Source organism: Alosa pseudoharengus, unplaced genomic scaffold (assembly GCF_046254945.1).
Source record: "Alosa pseudoharengus isolate Yale_2024_CS ecotype anadromous, Long Island Sound unplaced genomic scaffold, YU_APseudo_1.1 YU_APseudo_1.1_scf_14, whole genome shotgun sequence".
In the NCBI taxonomy this organism is placed as follows: domain Eukaryota; kingdom Metazoa; phylum Chordata; class Actinopteri; order Clupeiformes; family Clupeidae; genus Alosa; species Alosa pseudoharengus.
Window position 1 is genome coordinate 13430429 of NW_027468609.1, and position 27083 is coordinate 13457511.

General features: G+C 40.7%; 1 protein-coding gene and 1 pseudogene across 1 annotated transcript; both read left to right on the forward strand.

Annotated features, from left to right (window-relative positions):
* Nucleotides 1-689: 689 nt before the first annotated feature.
* Nucleotides 690-17921, forward strand: LOC143123522 (cytochrome P450 2J6-like; annotated as a pseudogene).
* Nucleotides 17922-19818: 1897 nt separating this feature from the next.
* On the forward strand, nt 19819-25993 carry LOC143122907 (voltage-gated potassium channel KCNC4-like). Its single transcript, XM_076283905.1, has 3 exons — nt 19819-20086; nt 21693-22234; nt 24801-25993. Exons 2-3 carry the CDS (start codon nt 21728-21730, stop codon nt 25641-25643), a joined length of 1350 nt encoding a protein of 449 aa, XP_076140020.1. The 5' UTR covers nt 19819-20086; nt 21693-21727; the 3' UTR covers nt 25644-25993.
* The last annotated feature ends 1090 nt before the right edge of the window (nt 25994-27083 follow it).

The window sequence follows — 27083 nt, forward strand, 5'->3', positions numbered from 1 at the left end:
AATTGCGTGCAGTGAGATTTTTAAATGCATGCTTGTTGCCGCCCCTCGGGTTGGGCCATTACATTGTTCTTTGCCAGACCCTTAATCTTTCTAGATTATCAGGGTCTGGATTTTCCAGGCTAAAAGAGAAGGGGGCCCAGTACTGAGCCCTGGGAGACCCCTGTGGTGGGATGGTGAGGTGCAGACAGCTCTCCAAGCCATGATTTGTTAAATGAGCATCCTGTGAGGTAGGATTCAAACTGATATGGACTGGGTAATATGTTAGGAAGAAAAGGATGCCACTTCGTTATTTGGGAATGAAAATGATCAATCCACAGAGGACTGAATTAAAAGACCCCCCGAAAATCAAAGTGGAAAAAATGACGTGGCAAGCTAGTCCATTTTGCTTGAATTTCAGCGCAGCAACTCATGATGGTACTCAGTAGTTCGTATAGCCCCGACATGCTTGATGGCATCGGGGCATGCTCTTAATGAAACAGCAGATGGTGTCCTGGGGTATCTTATCCCAGATGTGGACATGGCCATCACTGAGCTCCTTGACAGTCAATGTTGCAACCTGGCGGTGTTGGATGGACCAAAATATAATGTCCCAGAGGTGTTCAATCGGATTTAAGTCAGGGGAGTGTGGGGGTACAGTCAATGGTATCAATGCCTTCATCCTCCAGGAACTGCCTGCACATTCTCGCTACATGTGTCTAGCCATTGTTGTGCACCAGGAGGAACCCAGGGCCCACTGCCCCAATACAGGGTCAGACAATGGGTCTGAAGTTTTCATCCTGATGCCTAAGAGCAGTGAGGGTGCAGTTGTCTTGCCCGTAGAGGTGTGTACGTCCTTCCAAGGATATCCCTCCTCAGACCATCACTGGCCCACCACCAAACCAGTCATGCTGAATGATGTTGCAGGCAACATTACATTCTCCAAGACATCTTTAGACCTCACATGTGCTCAGGGTGAACCTGGTATCATTAGTGAAAAGCACAGGGCGTCAATGGCGAAACTGCCAATTTTGTATTCTATGGCAAATGCCAATTGAGCTGCACGGTGCTGGGCAGTGAGCAAAGGTCCTTCCAGAGGCCATCGGGCCCTCAGGCCACTTTCATGAAGTCTGACAGGTCAGAGACATTCACACCAGCGGCCAGGAGGAGGTCATTTTGTAGGGCTCTGGCAGGGCTCACTGTTTGTTGTTGCACAAAGGAGCAGATACTGGTCCTGCTGCTGGGTTAAGGACCCTCTACCATCCTGCCCAGCTCTTCTAGAGCAACTGTCTCCTGGAATCTCCAACATGCTCTTGAGACTGCGCTGGGAGACACAGCAATCCTTCTAGCAATGGAATGTTTGGTGTGCCATTCTGGAGGAGTTGGACTACCTGTGCAACATTTGTAGGCTCCAGGTACTGGTTTATGCTACCAGTAGTGACACTGACCGTAGCCAAATGTGAAAATAGTGAAAAATCAGTCAAGGAGGATAAAGATGGAAAAAGTTATCATTTGCCACCACCTCTAAAACCATTCCTGTTTTTACAGACCTATTTCCCTTCTTCCTTTCTTGTTTTGGAGAAAGTGGTCCTCAAGCAAGTCTTGGACTTACTATATCAGAACAACCTCAACTTGTATTGAGCTTTTGGTGTTTCCACTACCAAGCACACCCAAGGACTGGGCGCTGAACGCACTAGCAAGTGTCCTAAAAGTGCTGGTTCACTGACTAGCATGAGCCCTAATGTGTCAGGAGGGAGCTAAACTCATAAGGTATTACGTATTTAAATTAGCTTCATTGACAGGCATAATCATTTTATGGGATGCAAAATGTTAAACTACAATAAAACAAAATGGACCTTTTCAAACAATCAATATAAGCCTTAAATTGGCATATGCTAATTGGCCCCACCCACCTCAATTGAATTAAGCTAACAGTAGGATGTGTTGGGTTATATGTGGACTGGGTTATATACTAATTTATCTAACTATGACTGGGTGTATGTACTAATTTATCTAACTCTAGGATAGAAGACAAAATAGCTAATTTCCCAAAAGGCAGCATATGTTTCTTTAAGAGATTTGACAGACACTAGCATCCATGGGTTTTAGCCTCCTTGCTAGCATGCCAGCCTCTAGGGGGCAAATTAGAAGGATTGAGCCCAGGCAAGTGCAGGGTTTAGTCACACAGTCGAAACTTCATACATAGCCTAAACGCACCCCAGTTTTTGACTCAGTGTCAGAATGTATGGCTACTTCTTTAAAATCCAACATGTCTGCCATTTTAATTATGCATGATTGTCTCATATATTTCATAATGCTGAAAGATGGCTATAGACGTCATATTATGTGTTAAAAGCAGCATAGCATTATAAATGTAGAAAAAAAAGGCATATTTTGGTGGCCATATTTGAAGTCAAGATAGGGGCCACTAGGGGGCGCTATGTGTTGGGGTCCATTTCAAATTTTGATCACTAGGGGTAGTACTATAACTGTACCAAGTTTCGTGCTTTCTGCAAAAACTGAACGATTCAGGTAAAAATCTGGCCTTAGCCGCTGTACTAATTTGGGTCTTTTTCGAAACTTTCCCCTGTTGGGATTCTTCGGGGCTTTTTTTCCCTTACTCAGGACATATTGAGGATACAAAATCAGTTAAGTTTGCTTCTGTTGTAATTTGTTCAACCTTTTTTCATAAAATGACTGGACTATTAAGTGCAGGGACATGTTTCCTAATGAACATTTGCCATGGTAAAGCTTGATTTTGCTTTAGTCAAAAAGTGTGACAATACCATTCACACCACATTTACTCTGCCTGTTGAGATAGGAAAAGGATAATAAAGTATTGCATAATTAAAACACACAGCCAACTCCCCTCCCTAACACACACACACGCGCACGCACGCACACACAGAGGTAAAAAAAAACACACACACAACGGGCACACACGCAGTGAGAGACACACACACACGGGTCTTTCTGTGTGAAAGACTTTTACACAAAACACACATATAGACCCTTTCAACAATAAAAACAAAAACAATGCTTGAACATTCTATTTGGGCCCCAATCTACTTCCTCTGCATTAAGATAACATATGGAATGTTAAAAAGGAAGTCTTGTGGGGCCAACTATGATGCTGATAATGGAACTCTCTTGAAAGGGTCCATATGTTTACATAATCGCACTAATTTTAAGGAAGTAGGTAGCAGATAGTCTGCCTTCAGGTGAAGGAGGAGCTGAGGCTCTATCCTTCTCAGTAGGTGAAGAGTTGTGAGGTCAGCTCTGATAACCACACGCATATGCTGCTTTTGATGTTTGAGCCCAGTCGTTCTGCTGTAAGTTGGTTGGAGGTTATAATACAAGCCTTCCTTGTCTTCCTTGAACCTGAATTACCAAAACATTTGTTTAAACTGCCATGTTCAGGGTGGAAAGTAAAAAAGAAAGATTTGCATAAGACAAGTCAAATTGGTGTTTTTAAAAAGAAGGGATCATGGTGAATAAAGAGAAGAATATAAAACAAATCTTTGTATATTCCCACAAGGTGTTTGGGTGCTCTGAAAATGAGAACCAAATAGATTTTTCAGACTTGTTAGGTCTGCTGGACTCAGAAGGAATTTATTTTCTGTTCATCGCTTTTTGTGAGAGTGTTTCTACTTATCTCAATAAGGAAAATAAATTAAAAGTGTATGTTGAGTACAAATATGTCTTCTGAAGGCCTAAACAGAGCCCAGCCAAAAACTCCAATAAAATTTTGATCAACTTTGAGGGACAGCTATAACCGTGCAGGATCATCCAGACCAAACATGACGATTTTGCATACTACTCCTATTTATGTACCAGCATGCACAATTTGAGCCCCCTACATGATTTAGTTCTTGCGCTATGGCTTGTGAACTTTGACAAAAAAAAGAGGCTGAACAAAATCAACACCCCCTACCCCCATAAAACTAGCTGTATCTTATATAAAAGTCATTTTACAGTGTGTCTCCTGGGTAACATAGGTACACCTGGTAATTTTTTCAGAATTGTTTAAGACCTAAGTGCGTGGGTCCTGGTTGAATTGACGTGGAATGACCCTACTGGTTATATCAGCGAGCAGCAATTTTATGTTGGATAAGCATATAGAAATTTGACCTTTTTGAATGACCCTGTAAGTATTTACTAAATGGTTACTATTGTGAAACAGTCTGACATGTCTTACTGTATACTGGAACTTGATCATGATTGTCTGAGGTTTCGGGTGTCTAGGCTTGAAAAATGACTTAAATACCCAAAAACATAAATGTGGGACTTCTATAAGACCCCTGATTCAGCATCTTTCCTCTTCATATTATGTCATCTCAAATTGTGTCGCACATCATGGAGTCACACACATGCTGAGTGACTCCATGATGCAGAAATGCTGAGTGGTGAGCGTGCGCTAGGTCACTGAGCCCTCCCACCAATGCATTGCCTTAGATATGACAACAGGACAAAGTGCAACATGTCTGGGCAGAGACCTGTGTGTATTTAATCAGCTACCTAAGCAGTTAGAGGTCAGACAGAGAGAGGCATTCTCTAAAGCACATGGCTCCCTCGTCATCCTCAACCTTCAGTTCCTCCTTGCTGAGATCAGTGTTGTAATGTAACGGAGTACAAATACTTCGTTACTGTACTTAAGTAGAAATTTCACGTATCTGTTCTTTACTTCGCTATTTAAATTTATGTCAACTTCCACTTTTACTCCACTACATTTCCTAGATAAAATGTATACTTTTACTCCGTTATTTTTCCACTAAGCATCTTCGTTACTCGTTACTAAAACATAAAATTAGAAAAAATGTGTGCGACTGCAATAAGGGAGGTTTGGCGAATCACTGCTCCTAGATTGCATTACGCACGCTCCGCACGCTGTGCGCTCTATTTCAGCTCTTGTTTGTTGCTAAAGGAGGAGAACGCACAACTGAAACCGCCATGGAAGCACGAGCACCTACTGGAGGACCTCCCGTTATCATAGACGACCACCCCGACGATAGTGGTGAACTCGGTGAACAGGGTAGTGGTGTATATAACGTCATACACCCGTGGCCGTATTTGCAAGAAATGTTTCTGTACATCGGCTACCTGCCCTAGCGGCCTGTGAAAAGCTATTTATCCATAGCATCGCAGGAGTTGTCTTCAGTCCAAGAAGAGTAAGACTGAATCAGGCCCGGGGTGGGTAATCGGGAGAATTCCCAGTGGGGCGCTTCACTTTTGGGCCGGTCGAGGAAACAAATATTGACATTTGTCACGTTAGTCTATCTTTTCTTAAAGTAGGACACGTTCCGCATTCTGTGCATGACACCAATGCAATGCCTCTGCATGGGTTGTAGCCTACGTGAGGGAGTTCCCTCCCAAAAAGAGTTGGTTGGGTACATATAGCCCGTCTTTTCCAAAAAGTTTTCTCAGATACGGATAGCCAAGCCGGCCCTACAGTAGACACAAGCGTCAGGAAGGATGGAGGGTAGAAAGAGGCCAGGAGAGACTGAGCAGCAGATCAACCAGTCGACCACTGAAAATGATGAGCCCGAAATTAGTGATGAGGAGGCCATGACTACAGGGACAAGTAGAGAGGATAAATTAAAGTTATTTAATGTAAGAAAGAGCAATTACCCTACATGATAAACCTATATGCCTTGTTTGCTCAGAAGAGGGTGTAGTAAAGGAGTAGGCTAAATCACCAAACAACAATATAGCCTACCCATGCAAAAAACATGTAGTCTAAACATTAGTTCAATATGCCTCTTTGTGGAAGCGTGGGATAGGCTACATTTCAAAGCCTTTATTTCTTTCTTTCTGTTTTGGTAACTTGTGGAATATTTTTTGTTAACTTCTCAGTTGAAGTGAATTATTATAAAACCTTTACACATTTGTTGAACCATGGTACTAATAAAAACTACAGGATAGCAAGAGCTGAAATGTTGCTTAATTTATCCAATTTCCACCACTATGGTCGGTCTTGGGCCTGAAACTCCCGGGCACTGAATTCTGGCAACTTTGAAAACCAGCTTCTTTTGAAGATGAACAGACACCTTTTTAGTTTCAACTAATGACTGGCATATTAGTAGCTGCTGGACATATGTGGCCTGTGTGTGTGTGTGTGTAAGTGACGGTGACCTGGGGAGTAAGCCCTAGAAATGCTCATGCCACATGACCAAAATGTTCTTCCTACAAGCAGGTCATTTTTTTTTTGTGAAAGAAATAAGTTATTTATTTTTCATTTCAGAGAATTGTGACTAAAAAGTCCTAAAAAAAGAATGTGATTTGATTTGATGAGTGAGATTAAGAAGATATGGGAACCCTGAATATGCTTTATGCTTTACTATAAGAAAGCCAAAATAAAGTTTACAATAAAAGTTCAAAATAAAACCGCTTGCTTTTACTTCAAATACTTAAGTACATTAAATATCAGAAAATTACTTTTGATACTTAAGTACAGTATATACTTTAAGACTTTTACTTAAGTAATATTCTAAAAGGCAACTTTCACTTCTACCAAAGTCTTTTTCTAGTACGATACTTGTACTTTTACTCAAGTATTGCTTTCTATACAACACTGGCTGAGATGGATGGACATCCAGGTGCTGCTGGTGTCCACCATTGTCTTTCTGCTTCTAGCGGATATCATGCGGAGGCGCAGGCCAAAGACCTTTCCTCCAGGTCCACTGTGTTGGCCTGTCATAGGGAACACGGTCACCATTGACTTCAAGAAAGCCCATCTGGAACTGTGCCGGGTAAGTGTCAGACATTTATAAGAACAGGTTTTAGAATCAGATATTTATGAGAACTGGTCACTGCAATAATGAAAGAATACATTAAAGAGTGCCACAAGAATTCTTCTTCTTCTTTGTCTTCTTCTCTGCTATTCCATAGCTGGCTCCAACTGTTCAGGAACATTTTGCCACATATGCCTTTTTAGCCCTTAAGATGTCTCTTATCTTTGTCTCTCGTAGCTTGCTGAGCAGTATGGGAATATCTACAGTCTTAAAATTAATTCCTCATGGTCCGTGGTCCTGAACGGCTACAAGATGGTGCGAGAAGCTTTGGTGACTCAAGGAGACACCATGGCTGACCGGCCTGAGAGTGCACTTACAATGGAGGTGTCCAACCATCTTGGTAAGACTAAGGATACTCCTTATGTTTTATGATTATTCACACATAAATAGTATCAATAAACTGCTTTTATTTTTGTATTAGTGTTAGTTTGTACTAGATCATGTCCGTGTCCTACTGTGGCTCATTTAGCAAAACAAGGTGCAAACAGCACCACCGTCATGAGTTCCTTACCTGGCACACTTCCACACAGTGTGTCTGTAGAGCACTGAAACAGAATGAACATGTCTGCTAAAATGAATGAATGAAAAGGAAAGGAACAGAGGGAGGTTTTACTTGATCATAAACAGGAAGTTAGTGATACATACATTTTAAAATGGGGGCTGGAGCAGCAGGCTCTGTTTACATGTTGTTTCCTTTCTACAGGCGTTATCACCAGGAATGGATATTTATGGAGACAACAGCGCAAGTTTGCCCTGTTTACCCTCAAGTATTTTGGAGTCGGCAAGAAGTCTCTTGAGTCAGCCATTTTAGATGAGTTTACCCATCTTTCCAGAGATATTGAAGAACTTGATGGTAAGAATACAGTCTGTATTCTTGCAAATAAGGGGCGCAAGGAATTGTATTAATTTATGTATTTATTCATGGGTATGATTATGGCTCTTTGCAGATGCTTTTGTCCAAAGCGACATAGGCTACAATAATAACAATAAACATTATCATTATAAATCACTGAAAAAGTAGTCATATAGCCTACATAAAATATAGTAATGATAGCAATAGGCTATTGTAACAGAATTATAAACATATCAGGTTATATGTCAGGATCTGGTTAAGTTTGTGCCACCCTGGTGGCCATTTTGTGTATTGTCCTGTGTTTGTTTTTGCCTGTTCCCCATGTGCTTTGTGTTCCCTGCCTGTCACCTGTCTTTGTCTCCGCCCCATCTCCTTATTTGGTCTGTGCTTCCTGTCTTGTTTGTTTTCCCTCCATTTCTGCCTCCTCACCTGTTCCCTGTTATTGTCTCGTTGGTTTCGTCCAGTCCTCTATCTTTCTGTTAATTGGTATGTGTATTTCTACCCTCCTGTTCCCTGTCGGCTCGTCTCTCTGTTTGTCTAGTCAAAGTCCCGTGTGTAAGTAAGAAAGTGTTGTAAAGTTTGTGTTAAGAATTAAATCTGTTTTGTCTGTAATTCTGCCAGCTGTTAAAGACCTGGCCTTATCTGATCATTTCTGCGTGTTCTTTGATGTAGGGATGGGCAGAACGAGGCTTTGTGAAACAACGAAACGTTCGAAGCAATTGCGCCGGAATGTGTCGAGGTTTCGAAACAATCCGACACCCGTAACTCCATGTTAGCAAAACTAGCCACTAGATGTCACCATCACATTTTGACCGTGAAGCACAACTGCTTCAGACGAAGAATATAAATAGCCAACATGGAACACATGATTTCGTCCACAGCTACGTGGTTGAGTGGTTAACACACTTGCATTCGGCTGGAGCGTCCGGTGTTCGATTCCCTGCTGGTGCTTAGAAATTTCAGACTATATGCCTTCAATAACAAGAATATTTTTATATCTGCCAGTTAGATGTTTTGTTATTTCAGTTTCATAGTACATTATCCTTTGGAATATGCTGGAGAGGAAAATGCTACAATGGTTTTAAAATGTAGGCTATGCTTATGGCCCAGGGTTTTTTTTGGGAACATGTTGTAGGGAAATAAAGGATACATGCGTTAGACTAAACAGGTACAACATGGGAAAAATAAACAACACATTTTTTGTATGTCAACATACATTTTTATTTAGGAATAACAGTTGTTCTGCCATCTTGGCATTTAATCTGTTTCTTGTTTTTGAATAAACCTCCCCAGCCTTGGAAAAAATTATTTCACAAGGCACACTTGTTGCTGGCATGCACAAATATTTTTTGGCCATCACAGTTAGGTTTGGATAAACCACTCTCCTCTCCTGCCAGTATTTCAAAGGGTCAGCTGTTCTTGAAATAAAGGCATCAGTCATATATTTTTTTACTTCTGCTACTATCTAAATATTAACGTCACTAGACTATATCTATCTAAACTATCGCTCACTGTCTGTCTCTAGCCTGTCAACTAATCTATATCACTAACCTATCAATCACAAGAATGCACTATAAATCGCTATATCTCTATATGTCTCTATGTCGCTATATCTCTCAAAATCTCTCTCCTCACAAAAAACCCACAAAGATAGGATGTGTTTGAATGACTTTTAAGCATTCTGGGACTTTGTAATTTAGATCAAACAGGTGTTTACTCGGGTAATTGGCTCGCGCGGTAAGGCTGTGCACCTGTCCAAACCAAATTGAAACACCACGAAGCCTCACTAAGCCATGGTCACGTGACATGGGCGTTTTGAACCACACTTCGAAACACTGTTCGAAACACTTGCGTTTCGGAAGCTCGACACTGTTTCGAAACGTCAGCTTCGAGCGTCACATCCCTACTTTGATGTGTCTATGTCCCCACACACTCAAAACACAGCTATGATGGTAAAAAGGAGAATCATAAATGATCAGACAAGTGCTCTCTTTGAGCAAGCACTTTCACTAAAGTCAAGTCAACTGTCAGACTCTGAAGACTTATTTGATCACTTTAATGCAAAAATGGCAAACATTATGGATGACATTGCTCCATTACAATTCAAGAAAGTTAAGGACAAACAGAAAGCACCATGGAGGCAAAATCCAGCAGTTAAACTTCTAAAAAGAGAGTGTAGGAAGACTGAAAGAAAATGGCGTAAATACAAACTTCAGATTCACTATGAAATCCATAAAGATATGCTCCGCACATATAACTCTGAAATATGCAAAGCAAGACAGTCTTTCTTTTCTAACATTATCAATAGAAGTTCAAATAACACTCGTATTCTATTTTCAACTGTTGATAAGTTAACAAATCCCCCCTCACAATTAGCGCCTGAACTTCTCTCAACTAATAAATGCAATGAGTTTTCATCTTTTTTTAAAGGTAAAATTGACAAAATCAGACTCAACATATCTGCTCAATTACAAATTCAACAACCTGAACTTCCAGCAACAAACAGAGGGAAACTAAACTTGATGTCAGAGTTCAGCTTGATAGACTACGAAACACTTGAAAAAACGGTACAGAATCTCAGCTCTTCCACATGTGTCTTAGACACTCTGCCTACCAATTTCTTCAAAACTGTTTTTCACCTCATAGCGGCGGATGTCCTTCAAATTGTAAATGTATCACTGCTGTCTGGCACTTTTCCTAAGTCACTGAAAACAGCTGTTGTAAAGCCACTTCTCAAGAAGAATAACCTGGATGCCTCCATGCTAAACAATTACAGGCCCATATCCAATCTACCTTTTATTGGCAAAATTATTGAAAAAGTAGTCTTTAATCAATTAACCACCTTCCTAACATCAAATGGGTATTTTGATTACTTTCAGTCTGGTTTTCGGGCAAATCACAGCACTGAAACAGCTCTCATTAAAGTTTCCAATGACATACGCCTAAACACAGATTCAGGTAAAACATCAGTCCTAGTGCTACTGGACCTTAGTGCAGCTTTTGACACTGTTGATCACAATATTTTACTACACAGACTAGAACACTGGGTTGGATTTACAGGCATAGTTATCAGCTGGCTAAAATCATATCTACAAGAAAGGAGCTTCTTTGTTGCCATCGGAAACTGTACCTCAACACCAACGTCCTTGACCTGTGGTGTTCCCCAGGGGTCAATCTTGGGGCCACTATTATTCAACCTCTATATGCTCCCACTTGGACAAATCATTCAAAATAATTTGATTTCATATCATAGCTATGCAGATGACACACAAATTTACTTAGCTCTATCACCAAACGACTATGGTCCTCTTGAATCTATGTGTCAGTGTATAGAACAAATCAACACCTGGATGTCTCAAAATTTTCTTCAGCTGAACAAAGAAAAAACTGAAGTAATTATATTTGGTAAAAATGAGGAAAGACTTAGGGTTGCCACTCTCCTTGGCACAAAAGGGTTGAAGGCAAAGGATACTGTTAAAAATCTTGGTGTATTAATTGACAGTGATCTAAATTTCAACAGCCACATGAAAGCGATAACTAAATCAGCTTTTTACCACCTCAAAAATATTGCCAAACTCAGAGGGCTGATGTCAAAATATGACTTAGAAAAACTCATTCATGCATTTATCTCCAGCAGGGTTGATTACTGCAATGGACTGTTCACAGGCCTTCCTAAAAAGACTATTAAACAGCTTCTGGTGATACAAAATGCAGCAGCTAGGATTCTAACAAAAACTAAAAGAACTGACCACATTACTCCAATTCTTAAGTCCTTGCACTGGCTTCCAGTAAGTCACAGAATTGACTTTAAAGCACTATTGCTTGTTTATAAATCAGTAAATGGAGCAGGACCTAAATACTTGTCAGACATGCTTCAGCAGTACACACCTTCTCGTCCTCTCAGGTCCCAGGTGAAAAACCTGCTAGTAAAACCTATAGTTAGAACTAAACATGGTGAAGCAGCTTTTAGCTGCTATGCGGCTCAGCTGTGGAACCTACTTTCGGATGACATCAAAAAGGCCCCAACTGTAGCCAGTTTTAAATCTAGACTTAAGACCAAACTGTTCTCAGATGCTTTCTGCTAACTGTGCCGAGTTACAAATTCTGAATCTGCCTTGATAATTATTCTACTTTGTCTTTTATTACTTTTTTTTTACTACTTTTGCCTTTGTTTTGCTTACTAATTATTCTTTATTTTTAAATAATTTTACCTTGTTTTATGTTTTCTTTTTATTATGATCTTTACCTTTTAACTATTCTTTGACTATATTGCCCTTCTATGCTTTTATTTGTTTTTATTGTTTGGTTTTGTTTATGTAAAGCACATTGAATGACCTCTGTGTATGAAATGCGCTATATAAATAAACTTGACTTGACTTGACTTGACTTGGTGGAGTCTTGCACTTGGGTCCTCCTGCACACCCCTGACATTATAATAATAACAATAACAAGTACTATATAACTGTGGTGAGGTTGTGAGATGTGATAAATGATCCTGTTATAAATAAGAATATATAAACAGGGATAGAGCATTTATTTATCTCTTACTCCTTGTCTCTTTAGGTAAACCATTCAATCCACACTTGCCTACAAACTACGCTGTTGCCAACATCATTTGCTCCCTTGTTTTTGGGCATCGATTTGAATACACCGACGAGAAGTTCCAAACACTGATGACTATGTTTGATACTATTGAACTTGAAGCCTCCATTTGGGCACAGGTATTGTACTCATCCTAAATGATAACAGCACTCTATGTTTCATTTAATTTTTGCAAATAGCAATACTGTATCTGTTCTCGGAAGTAGAATAGTTTATGAGTAGAAGAAGGACTTAAGTTAAGTGGTGATTGAAAAGGAACTTGTGTGGCTTACCTTTTGTAGCTGTACGATGCTTACCCGGTGGTGATGAAACGCTTACCTGGGCCTCACCAGACCATCAGAAAAATCTATGACCATGTGAAAGTTTTCCTGAGGGAGGAAATCGAGCAGCACGAGAGACTGGGAACCCTCAGAGCCAAGGGATTACATTGACTGCTATTTGACTGAGATTGAAAAGGTGAGAAGTGTGTGTGTGTGTGTGTGTGTGTGTGCTGGACCTGTGACATGAGATGACATGCTCTTTATGCCCTATGGGTCCTTTGGTTTAAACACGTCATCAGAATGACACTTGCTCACTTGGCCACAAGAATGACACAAAGGTGTTGTCAAAACGGCACGTTTTCACTTCTGTCTTTTCTTTTTTCTTTCATCTGTGTAAGCAGGGCCGCATTGGGCAAAGGGGCTGCTGCCCCGGGCCCCGGCCACTAGGGGGCCCCGGCGCGGGACATTTAAAAAAGAAAACAAGTGTCTTATCGTCACCTGTCTTTGCCCGTATCAATGCATGCTATCACAGACAACAATGGCTTCGCATGAGACAATTACGAAATATGAAAGCGCATCTCGAAAAAAGAGAGCTTCAGCCAGACGTTCTCAAGGCGCGCCAAAGCCATGGCCGTACGCACTGTGCGTATCAGCCAGGCTACTCAACAACGAGAGAGAATTTCCCCTGTGTGCGTGTATTCACACCAAATTGGCCTAGGCTACCATAACTTCTCAACTCTGCACAGTAGCCTATTCCATTAACTGCATGCCAGTAGGCTATTTACAATTCTGTAAAGTAAAGTTTGTAACGTTATCAAAATCAACTTTATGCAGAACTATGCATGCGCGCACCTTTTGTTTGAGCAGGAGAGATACACAGGCATGCTACAGAAGTTGTAGGCTAGCTTGTTTTCTATTACTATCTATGCTGGTTATCAGCACACAATGGTAAGCTAATTCATTAACTCGAGACTCATGGATATAACACGTTTTTTTAAACAACGAAAACAGAAAGGATGGAGACAGCAAAGCGAGTTATTTCAAATGGGCAAGCCGCAAGCACAAGGTAGGCAAGATTATTGCTTGTCAAAACGTTAGGCTAGCATTACCACTGTTTAAAGCCATACGTGAACGTAGCCTTCGCTATAACAAAATAGGTAACTTTAGCCTTTATAGGGCTATACAAAGTTGTCCAAATAAATAGGTCGTTGTTAGGCGTTGTTGTTATAAAGATATTGCATGTGGATGTTATTAGCCTACTACAGTATGTAGGCTACTTTTTAACTGACCAATGCAGGAACCTAACCGGGACAAATATTATCAAAGCGTTGAAAGTTATGTGGGTGTGTGCGTACCATCGCATTCATTCCTGCAGGTGCCCTGTCCACTTTTTTCAAAACGAGGATCAAAATAGGGATAAGTCCACGTCTAGGCATACTACCCCTGTCCCTTGACAACGTTACCGTTATCGGCTGCGACACCCCCCTTGTTTGTATTTGATGTGGTTGGGCTGAGTGAAGTGGGTTGTGGGTTGGGCTGAGTGAGTGGGCTGTGTGTGTGCGCTAGACTGCGTGTTTCAATGTATTTGACGTCGTGGCTGGCTAGGGCTGCGTGTTACAGTGTATTACAGACAGCGTGTTACAATGCATCATGATGTGGCTGTGTGCGTGCGCACCAAACTCCAGGCTACAATGTTTCATGAGTTCAAAGTTGGGAGTTGCACATTTTAGTCTGACCTGGGTACCACTGGCAGTTTTCAAGCCTAGTTGAAGTAATTGATGGTAATATTTCATGGTTGATTTTTTTTGTGTGCATTGCCCCATGTTTGTAGGCTACTTGTTTTTTGTATGTTGGTACAATTGTATGTTGGTTATACGGTTCCACAATATAAATGCAAATTTTATTTTTACATTATGTCTGTCATAATTTAATTGCCTCTCTCTCTCTCTCTCTTTCTTATGTATATTGATAATAATAATAATAACTAGAAAAGCATTTCCTGAAGGAAATACAGTGCATGAAAATGCAAAAAATATTATGTAAAATATCATGCAGAGTAAAAACAAACTATATTGGTTGCTAGGTAGATGAGGTTTAATATAGTTGGAATGACTGAACAGTTAAATAGGTGGATAGTTTATATAGTTAAATGATTTGCTTGGTAGATAAGGTTTAATATAGTTGGAATGATTGAACGGTTAAATAGGTGGATAATTTAAATGGTTAAATTATTTAGGTAGATAATTGAGGATAACTGACAGTTGGAATGGCTCTAATGTTTGCTAGCAGTTATGCTAACTATGTTATCAAAGATAATAATGTTAACCAAGTTACTTAACTTAGCTAATGTTTTCATTTTAAGTAGTTATGCTAACTATGTTAACCATGGCTAACTATGTTAACCTTGTGACTAAGCTAACCTAGCTAATCATTTTTAGTAGGTATGTTAACTATGCTAATTAGCATGCTAACATGTTAAGTATGCTAACCATGTGACTTAGCTAACTTAGCTAATCATTTTTAGTAGGTATGCCAAACTATTGTAACTAGCATGCTAACATATTAACTATGTTAACCGTGTTACTTAGCTAACCTAGCTAATCATTTTTAGTAGTTATGCTAACTATGCTAATTAACATGCTAACATGCTAGCATGCTAACTATGCTAACCATGTGACTTAGCTAACCTAGCTAATCATTTTTAGTAATCATGCTAACTATGTTAACTAGCATGTTAACATGCTAGCATGCTAACTATGCTAACCATGTTACTTAGCTAACTTAGCTAATAATTTTTAACAGTTTTGTTAAAGTCAGGCCCCAGATGACCTTATGACCAGATGACATTAACCTGGCCCTGTGTGTAAGCACTGAAGAGCAAGGAGAATACAGCTGCTGGCTTCACCGAGGACAATCTGATCATGTGCTCGGTGGACTTGTTTGTGGCCGGCTCCGAGACCACGTCCACCACCCTGCGTTGGAGCTTTCTCTACATGGCCAAGTACCCTGAGGTTCAAGGTAACGTGAGTCCACTGCAGTGCACGCACACACACACACACACACACACACACACACGTTAAATGTCTCCATTTCAGGAGTGATCCTGCTGAAGCCATCATTTTCTGCCTGGACCTCCCCTGGGGCGCCCGATGCATGAAATAGATTTAAAATAAATTAGACAACATAGATCAAACTTGTATTTCATCTTATTGTAACTCACAGCTGACAAATGCCCCCCCCCCCCCACTTCCCAAAAAACCTTGTGCTTAAACTTAATATTGTTTAATAACGTTGATACCCCCCCCCCCCCCCCCCCCCGCTCTTTCCATTTACTTCAACAGAAATGGTCCAGGCTGAGAGAGAGTGATTGGTCAGTCACGCCTGCCTACCATGGCAGACAGGGCGGACATGCCCTACACTGATGCGGTCATCCACGAAATTCAGAGGATCGGCAACATCGCGAATTTGACATCAGTAATGTTTGACAAGGAGGAATGGGAGACGCCGCACACTTTTAACCCAGGACACTTCTTGAACAAGGAGGGCAAGTTTGTGAAGAATCCTGCCTTCATCCCATTCTCAGCAGGTAAAAAGAGGATTTAAAGCAACACCAAAGAGTTTTTTGTACCTTAAAATAATGTTTCCAAAATTGTTTTCCTGGTTCATCAACTCGTAACAGGGTACAAATTTGACTTGCATGATGTCGCAATACATCGTACTTTTCATAAAATCATGCAACATATTCTACCTTGTCTATGGACATTGTTATTTGCAAAGCCGTTGCTGGATAAACAAATAGCGTGCGTGCGACAGAGGAAAAGTTCTTTGGTGTTGCTTTAAACATAGAATGTTGATGAATCATAGCATATCTACGTATCAGTATGTATGATTTTTTATGTAGATCCACTACAGGCATGTTTATATTTACAGACTATACTGTAATACCATCTCACTTTCAAATTTTATAGTAACATTGCTCTCTCAAATGGACTTACTGAGAAAATGATACAGAGCTCAATGTAAAATCAGACCGTATTTCACCTGTGTCATACTGTGCTAGATCACCATACATATTGCCTGTGACCTCATTTCAACCAAATGAATGCCCCCCCCCCCTCTCTCTCTACCTCTCTCTCAGGGAAAAGAGTGTGTCTCGGGGAAAGCCTAGCTAAGATGGAACTCTTTCTCTTCTTCACATCCTTCCTGCAGCGGTATACTTTTTCGATGCCTGCTGGGGTGAAGCCCGTGCTGGATTTCCGTTTTGGCATAACCCTGGTACCCCAGCCACATGAAATATGTGCCACGCCATCAGTGAATGGTAGCAGAGGGCAGACTATAACTTTGGTTCTCTGTACCATCTTCTATTTGACTTTACTTGCTAAGAAAGGTCATTGCAGCTTTAAATTTCTTAAATTAAATTTCCAAGAAATTATGAATATGCAACTGTACACACACTGTACACTCTGCAACTGTATACACACACACACATTTTACTACTTATTTATTTGTGTTCACAATTCAGACTAAATATTACATAAGGACACACATTTGACAGGTGCAATAATTGCTCAGACAAGATTCAGTCATGTGACTCTGTTGACAATAACAGCAGCAGCATGAACAGATGTTATGGACAGACAGAGAGAGAGATAGAGAGAGACACACACACACACACAGTGTAATAGATGGAACAGAAGCAGCTAATCCAGCTATCCTATACTCTCTAGACCGTTGCTCAGCACCTTCGAAAAGTGGCTCTTAATGATTAGAGTGTGTAGCAATCCTTTTAAATTCTGTTTCATGTTTTTTATTAGAATTATTTGATTATTTTATACTAAACATTGAGCGTAATTGAATCTCTCAATGTAACATTTGACAACTGCACAAACAAACTTGATGACATTAGATTAAATGTACGAGATTGATTTTGTTTAGCCATTGTTGTTGTTATTGTTGTAAATGCTGTTTAGTTGATGTGACTCACCCATTGCAGGTCACATATTTATAACAATACAGGCTGGTCCACTCTAACACCTTCAATCACTCAATGCGTCCCCGCGAACGCTTGGATGATCTGACGGGCTTCTTTCCCTGCCGCAATTGCATGTCCTGTACCTCGATCACCAAGACCAGCAAATTCACTAGCTACTCCACTGGTAAACAGTTCAACATCAGAAAATTCATTACATGCAATTCGACTAATGTCATTTACTTATTATATTTCCCTTGCGGTTTGCAGTACACAAGCTGCACCCGTAGACAGTTAAGAATCCGCCTCAATGAACACCGCAGCTTAAATTTATAGGAATAGATAGTCTCTTCTACCCGCAGGAGGAGCTGTACAGGACAGACGCTCCTTCAGTACGAAGCGCGGTGGATCTATTATCTTAAAACATTACATCCACATGGGTTAAATGATGACTGACTTGTCTTGCTTCCTTTGAGCTGGTTTTATCTGAGAATGTTCAATCTGCTGATTATATATCCGAATATCCATCTATTTTTTAATATTCACTTGATTATTGTTAATCTTGTTTCCTTATGTTTGTCTTGTTTTTCTATTTTTCCTGTGATTCTTATTTCATTCATTATTTTGGGTCCGACTGTCTACTGTAGCCTACTAATGAGCCTGAGGGCCATCTTAAATCATGATTCTTTGAGTCTACACTTCAACCTACCTAGCTAGTGGTCAGGTTGATTGAGAGCTGCCACCTAGTAGACGCAGACTATAAATAGGCGTCACGTCTTTGTGTATGGTTTGCACTGATGAAGGTCTGAGGACCGAAACGTTTGTACATCACCTCACTTGGTACAGTGTTGCATTATATTAAGGCACAAAAAACTCTTTGGTGTTGCTTTAAGAAACTAGTTTGTAGAGTACTTGCGTCTGTTCCAAGACCTAGGAGTTAGCTTCACCCCCATCTTCAGACCTTTGTGAAGCACTGAAGGGCTTCACATGTCATCTGTATGAACAAGAAGACTGTAAATAACTGAACATTGCAAGGGCCAAACTTTTTAAGGCAGGAAAATGTTCAGAGAGGGACTTACCTCCAAATAAAGACTGCTTGCACAAACATATTCAGCAGGCAAGTGATCAGGTTGCACCACTGAAGCCTTGAGTGTAACCATGGGTGTAAGCAGGGTGCGATTTTTGTAAAAACCAGAGGGGGGGATGATTTTGAATAAGTTTGTAACCCCTAGGGTTGATTCGTATAGCCAAATCTGATAGGCTTGTAATATTCGTATGTCAGTATCGTACTATGCTAATGGTAGATTGACATTGGCGACAACTGCGTTCGCCTGTACCAAGAGTTAATAAAACCAGAGCCCGTCTACGGAGAGCCTTACCGAATTTTGGTTGCAGTTCCACCAGATTTCCACTGGGGGCGATCGCCATGAGTGCAGAATGAATGGGAGTCAATGGAGCTAGACGGCTAAATTTGTCTCTTTCACCTGATTGTCGTTGACAAATCTCAGATTTGATTGTAGTTTATATAACTTCAACATGGGTTATAGGTCAAAAGTTGAATGAACGAGTACTTATGTCCTTTTGATTTACAGTTTGGGTCGTTGTTGCCCATAACACGCTAGCATTGTGCTAATGAGTGACGTCATAGACACGTTTGAAAGGCTTTTTAGAACAATTAAGTGACTTTAAAAAATATAATACTCAACCAAGTGTATTTTCCATGCCTCCCCTTTCGAATACAATATTCAAATTACTTGAAAAAAATTATATCCTGAGAAAAGTGGATTTTGAGGGGTACAGCTCCATAGACCTCCATGCTTCTGCACTCGTGGACGAGCGCCCTCATGTGGAACCACAGAAGGAACTGCAACCAGTTCAGAAACCGGAAGTTTTCCGAGAGTGGCAGTTCTCCCCTTATTAGACATTCTCTGATAAAACTAATATTTCTAGTTTCTGCGTCACGAACGGCAGTGGCAACAAATGGCATAGCGCTTAAATGTATCCTACTGAATAGTAAAAAAACAAGTAGGCTAATCCATCTCTCATTTTTCAACATTGAACAGATAGCCTACGCGGCTTCGTCCCACCTATAAGTTAGTACCAGAGAATGTCTAATAAGGGTAGTACATTATCTAGCTACAAAAAATAGATCGTACTTGATAACATTAAGTTTAGTCAAGTTGAATGCATGAATCTGTAGTCGGAGACAGCCAATAATATTGGTGTAAAAGTCATTTAGTTAATATTTTGTGGATAAATTGGGTCTAAAATAAGTATAAAGCATTGTTATTGATGAAAGTTGTTTTATTAGCATAATTGTTCAAAATATGCTAAAATCTTTATCATGGAGATGCAAAATGTACCCCGAATGATCCACAAGTGGTAGGCCTACGCTATTCCTTCAAGAAATGCAAATCTAGTTCTGTCAATGCTCTCTTGCTCGCTGGCTTTTGGGATGAGCTACTTTGTTCACAATTAGTGGGCTGGACCCATAGCCTTGCCTCGTACCCCAGAACCCAATGAAGTTTCATGCACGCATTAGCCTACAGTCTACCTCTAGCCTACCTAAACACCAGGCTCTTCCGAATCCACTGTGTTTTTCGCATAAAGTTTTTTTTCCCGGCATCATTCGAAGGTAGGTAACATAAGCGTTGTTTTTAAACGGTGATTGAACCCTTTTTGAGCATTTTGATTAAAAAAAAGAAATAGACCTAAACATGATTGTAGCCTACATACTGTACAGCCTATACCAGCTTCTATCGGTACCAGTTGGTAATTTAGGCCAGTGTTTCCCAAAGTCTGGGTCGCGACCCACGGGTGGGTCGCAGGAGAATTTATTTGGGTCGCCAGCCCAGCACAATTTATGTTGTGTTATAGGTCTGATACCATTTGTCATTTGATACCAGGAAAGAAACAGTTTTCTATTAGGATGTAGTTTGTTAACTACCACAGTTACGGTTTTGTCATAAAAGCTCATGAAACTGGGGGACGAACGCATCGCAGAGGGGGAGCCAGAGCATGGATATCTACCTCTCAAAATGAAACCGTTCTGTGGGGCGCCTGCCATGACCTGTACCTCGCAGTTGCAAACTGCAAGGGACATGAATCCGCCTATTTGCACGAACATTAACAGATACCAGTTCCTCAACTTAACCGATTAAAATCTAGTGACCGTGCTGTCAACTAAAGCAGACATCCATAGACCGGATAAGGATATTCAATTTGCATGTAGAGTTTCGATTGTAGATGCAATCTTTAAAGTTAATAGCAACCTCCTCACATTCTTATTTCTGATTTAAAATGCACAACAGTGCATTATATTAGGCTACAATTTAAATAGACATTTTAAACACTATTTCTCTCGTTTTGTACCTCGCGAACTCCAAAGTAAAGGCGCATTCTTCCGGCTATTGCCCAAAAGCCTTGTTCTGATATAACGACTATATAATATAATACAACAATACAATATAACGACTTGAGTTATTTGCTGTCATCGGAATTGACGTCCACAGTGTTATTTGTCTGCAACGCAACGTAGCCTACAAATTTTTTTTTAGAAATACAGAAACAGCTTTACTATGCTGACGAATGCGCAACATGCGAGAATTTCCCCAAACTCTCGGATGCGCATTAAAACGTATCTTTTCAGTAGTCATTTCCAACTTTTCACGCTGATGGTGCTCAAAATGCAACACCGTGTTCAAAGCAGGATCTATCTATCTAGATCCTATAGCAATGTATGGTTGGGGGAGGCATAGAAAAGTTGGAGAACCTGTGGCCTAAAACAATGTTGGTGGTTGCAGGGTAGATTTGAAGTGAAATGGGTCGCGATGGTCTGTCATTTTTAAAAAGTGGGTCGCCAGAAAAAAAGTTTGGGAAACACTGATTTAGGCCTACTGTAAATGGCTGGATATCAGTCAGATAGCCTACATATATTTTCCCCTCCAAAAACTTTTTTCACGTCATAGCCAAAGAAAAAGTCAATAAGCGTCAAGAGAGTTTTATTTTGTTAATTCAAAATCCACGCGTTATAGGCTATTGCGTTTGAGTAGCAATTCCATAGGCTACTCAAACGCAATGCCTATAACGCGTGGATTTTGATGTCAATTAATTGCTATCTTTTGAAGAATCATAAAAATAATTGTCACAGTATGCAGTAAAGGACAGATATACATGTTATAGAATGCTAATAAATATATTTTTCCAGAACAATATCACTAACTCCAGTGTTTGTAAAACAGGCAATAAAACTGCCTCCAGGATTTCATCATAAAAGATGTTCAGTGCTTCCAGCCCACATGCTCACCCAATGCAAGTTGGACCTGCAGGCTCTGAAGCAGAGAGGGTTGTAATTAATGTTGGTGGCGTGCGACATGAAACTTACAAGAGCACCCTCATGTCCATCCCGGGCACACGCCTCGCCAACCTAGCCTCTGACTCACAGAAACATTCGACCTCTGAGTTTTTCTTCGACCGGGACCCGGGAGCGTTCGCCCCCATCTTAAACTACTACCGCACCGGGAAACTGCACTGCCCGGCAGATGTGTGCGGTAAATCGTTTGAAGAGGAGCTTTCCTTCTGGGGAGTCAGCGAAACCGACGTGGAGCCGTGTTGCTGGAAGAACTTCCGACAGCATCAGGATGAAGAGGAGGCGCTTGCTCAGTTCGAGCCGGATGAGGGATCCCCAGACTACAGCACCCAGGGACCGGGGAGGATGCAGACAGCTTGCATGCCAAAAATGTGGGCTCTCTTTGATGATCCCCATTCATCTGTAGCAGCCATGGTTTGTTCTTTCTTATTGTTGTGATAATTGCTGTAATCCATATTTCCATGCACGATCTCTTTTTTTATCTTTCACATATCTTTTTGTTTAATGAGTTGTGTGATGTTGAGTAGACTACACTAATTACAGTGTTTCCCATAGAATTTAATTCTATTTGTGGTGGTAGGTTTGCAGAATCAACCTGAATACAAAAGTTTTTAACAAATTAGCGCAGCGGGGTTATGATGCACAATTTACAACAACCAGATTTAAGCATAATTTAGTCTTCCAGTAGTCTTCTATGCCTTGTAGGATTATTAATGTTGTCTTTAAACATGCATGTAGGTTCGTTGAGAGACAGAGAAACAAGGAGAGGCTTTACAAAGGTGCACATAGCTCTAGATAAACAAGGAGAGGCTTTACAAAGGTGCACATAGCTCTACAATGAACGAATTCCATCCAATTGAAAATAGTACATGGAAAATCATTGTGTGGTGGTCAATGTTGATATTGTGGTGGGCCACCACAAATAAGTCAATGTATGGGAAACACTGAATTATAAAACATTTTACAGTTACAGTTACATTTTACAGTTACAGTTGTCATTAAACTGACAGAAGAGGCTTCTATCTTGTATCCTATTGAAGCCCACACAACACAGCTTAACTACCAAGGCTCCCCACATTTTCTAATACAGAAGGACTACATTATTTGAACGACTGCATATATCAGGGGTATTCAATTAACCTTCAGCGAGGTCCAGTTACGGAAAATTTCCTCAAGCAAAGGTCCAGAGCATCATAATGTTTAACGTGCGTGTATAGGTATGTATGTAAGTATGTATGCATGTGTGTGTGTGTGTGTGTGTGTCTGATGTTTGTCCTCCTTTACGCTTCTCTCATCCTCTCAAAGGAACTCTGGATGTCACTCATAGTGACCATTGGGTCCTTGGTTACCTGTCTGACCAAGGCCATCCGTCTTGGATTACTCAGTTTGGCTGAGCGGCCAGATCTAGGAAGACTGTTGGTTGTTCCAAACTTTTCCATTTGAGAACGATGGAGGTTACCGTGCTCTTGGGCACTTACAATGCTGCAGAAATGTTCTTGTATCCTTCGCCAGATCTGTGTCTTCACACAACCCTGTCTCGCAGGTCTACAGACCATTCTCTTCACCTCGTGGCTTTGTTTTCACTCTCACATACACCATCAACTGTGAGACCATAAAGGGATGTGTGCCTCTCCTAATAAATTCCAGTGAATTCATTTAGGCACAGGTGGACTCCAATCAAGTTGTAGAAGCATCTCAAGGACTATTGATAGAAGTAGGAGGCACCAGAGCTCAATTGCAAGCGTCATAACAAAGGGTCTGAATACTTATGTAAATGGAATATTTCAGTCTTTTATTTTGTATAAATTTACAAAACACTCCAAAAACCTGTTTTTTTGTGGAGTGTTGGTGTATTGTGTGTAGATTAATGAGAAAAAATGAATTGAATCCATTTTAAGATGAGTCTGAAACATAACAAAATGTGGAAAACTTGAAAGGGTCTGAAAACTTTCCGGTTGCACTGTATATATATATATAGAAAAATTGAGTAGCCTTGGCTATTTTTAAGATCTTAACGTGAACTTAAAATAAAATTTGAGCTGAGACAATTGATGGATAGTCCACAGCTGGTTCCTTGAACCCATCAATCAGCAAGTTTAATTTTTTTTATGTTGACCCGAAATCCTGAAAACCCAGGAACTTCACGTTGTTGGGCAGTGAATGGATGTACTGTAGGCCTAACTATAGATTCTGGTGGATCAATCTTGCCTCTTAAATCGTAAAATATTCTCTGGTCTCAGTTCACTGTTGCCTATGCTTGCTCAAAATATATGCTTTGTCTAGTAGAGGTGCTTCAAATTGGCGCTTTTAAAAATCGCCTGTCTCAGAATAAAGAGTCGGTCCCTGGCAATTCCGTGCAAAACGGTCACATCCATAACGGCAACACAATGCCATGGTAGCATATTTTGTTGCCGTTATGGACATGACAGTTTTGCGTGGTATTGCCCCTGTATCGTTATATAAAGCTCTGTTCTCGCTGTCTAGCTTTCTCCTCTTTGAGCAATCCATGATTTGAAAATAACTTACTTATTGCTAACTTCCATCTGATTGTTTCTCGTCCCGTCTCCTCTCTTCGCTCGTTTCAGGCTATCAGTGAGTCTCTTCACCTGATAGTAACTTTACTTTACTGACTCGACTCGATCAGAATGCACAGATTTCACTGGCTGAGTAGCAGCAAGCGAAATTATGGTTGCTGAAGCTCCTGAAGTAAATGCTGTTATCCTAACCTACGAAACATTTAGCGCAGCTTTGAAATCTTACGTGAAAATCTAAATTAGGCTATTATGGTCCGGGCTCAGATAGGATCACGTCAGGGTCCAGACTCGAACCGCGGTCTGCCATTTGACGACCCCTGGCATATATCATTTATATTTCAATGTCTGCCTCTTACCTTGCTTAGTACAACATTCCTGTGTGTTGATGTTTACTTTTTTAAATGCTGCAGAAGAATGTAATGTGTTCTTTTCCTTTCCTTTGACAGATCATCTGCATTCTCTCTTTGCTCTTCATCCTTATTTCCATTATTTGTTTCTGTGTGGGGACCCACAGCCACTCCGAACAGTGGACACTGGACATTGAAGATGGAAATGAAACCTATGTGGATGCTTATGATATTTTTCTGTACATGCATCCTATCCGTGCTTTGGGTATAATAGAGCTTCTCTGCATCATCTGGTTCACCGCTGAGTTCTTGATTCGCATTATCAGCTGCCCAAACAAGCTTAAGTTCGTCCTGAACGTCCTGAACATCATTGACTTTCTGGCCATCCTGCCCTTCTACGTGGAGCTGTGTTTGGGCTGGTCGGTCCATGAGCTGGCGTTGAGGTTCCTGAGGTGTCTGCCCATGGTGGCGCGCGTCCTCCGACTCCTGCGGATCTTTAAGTTGATGCGGCACGTGACGGGCGTTCGGGCACTGGGCCACTCGCTGCGTGCCAGCGCCTATGAGCTCTTCCTCCTGGGCGTGGCTCTCTCCGTAGTTGTCCTCGCATTCTCCACCCTGGTCTATTTCGCAGAGAAGGCTGAAGCAGACTCTCTCTTTGACATTTCTTCGGCTTTATGGTGGGCCGTGGTTACCATGACGACCGTGGGGTACGGAGACATGTATCCACAGACGTGGCCTGGTAGGGCAGTTGCCAGTCTGTGCGCCGTGACAGGAGTCCTCTTCATCACCATGCCCGTCCCTATCCTCGTCAACAAGTTTGCCAAGTACTACGCTCTGACAGAGGCCAAGCAGAGACGACAGGCCAAGAGGAAGGGGGGAGATGGGCGGTCTGCAGGGGCCAGTGCCCCTGTCTGGAGGGGCGTGGACAACCTCCACAGATAGTGAGAGGAAACCAAGAGAAACAGTGATTTTACTGCTTGTTTACAAGACTACATTACATTCTAAGCCTAATTCTTTTTAAAATGTAGTTTATTGTGTAACACTTGATTTTAAAATGTCCTGTGTTTGGATAGCAGTTGGCTCCAGAAGAATCATGCCTGAATTTGATGTCAGGGGCAGATGCCTCTGTTATAGATAGTTTTATATGCCCTCTATTACACTACTAATATACTAAACCCCCCATGGTGTGAAATATAAATAAAATGTGAACGAATCATGCCTGATTCAGATGTTAGGGTCAGGTGTCTTTATTATAAATGTTTTTTATGCTCTTTTTTGTACCACTATATTACTAAAACCCCTCATGAGATGTATTACATCTAATAAAGAAAATATATTATATTAATACTAACAAGTACAAGTGCTTTTCAGTTGTATGAAATATGTATTTGTGGATTCCAAAATCACAGCACATGGCACAAACCCTTGGTCATCAGACATTCTAATGTAGAACTCAAGAGCATTGGGGCAGCCATGGCCTACTGGTTAGCGCTTCGGACCAGTAGGCACGGCTGAAGTGCCCTTGAGCAAGGCACCTAACCCCTCACTGCTCCCTGAGCACCGCCGTTGTTGCAGGCAGCTCACTGCGCCGGGATTAGTGTGTGCTTCACCTCACTGTGTGTGTGCTGTTTTTGTTTCACTAATTCACCGATTGGGTTAAATGCAGAGACCAAATTTCCCTCACGGGATCAAAAAAGTATATATACTTATATATATACAAAGATGACTAGAGCTTGTTCAGAACGTCAAATGACTGGGCAAAGATGACTAGAGCTTGTTCAGAACGTCAAATGACTGGACAAAGATGACTAGAGCTTGTTCAGAACGTCAAATGACAGGACAAAGATGGTGGAGGCATTGACATATGCTGAGAACCCAAAGGTGACATAGCTATAATGATCAAACATAGGCTACTGCATTCAAAGCTATTCATATTATGTACTTTCTGATGCCCTGCATACTGTTTTTTGAATTATTTTTTAAATCCGTCAATGGATGTAGATTAAACAAAAAACATGAAAAATTATATTTCAAGAGGGTTTAATTTTAGGCCACTTGAAACAAAGCGCTTAGCTGATTGTGAAACCACCTGTTCTTGTGATTATGGCCCTTAAAACGCAGGGCATCAGAAAGCTAATAGCCTAATCATTGTTCCTTGTTTATTTGTATCACATACTGTACCACTTTTATAATATATAAATATATAATTTGTGTTGATTTGACAGTTTGACATAAATCCTTAAAATACCTGGCATTTCTCTTACTTTTATGATAATTATGCTTTCCTCAAGATCACAATAAGAATTTTGTTAATATGATTTGTTGTGTTTCCAACAAATGGCATTTTGCACTTTTTAAAGTCTAGTAATTTATGGCCTATGT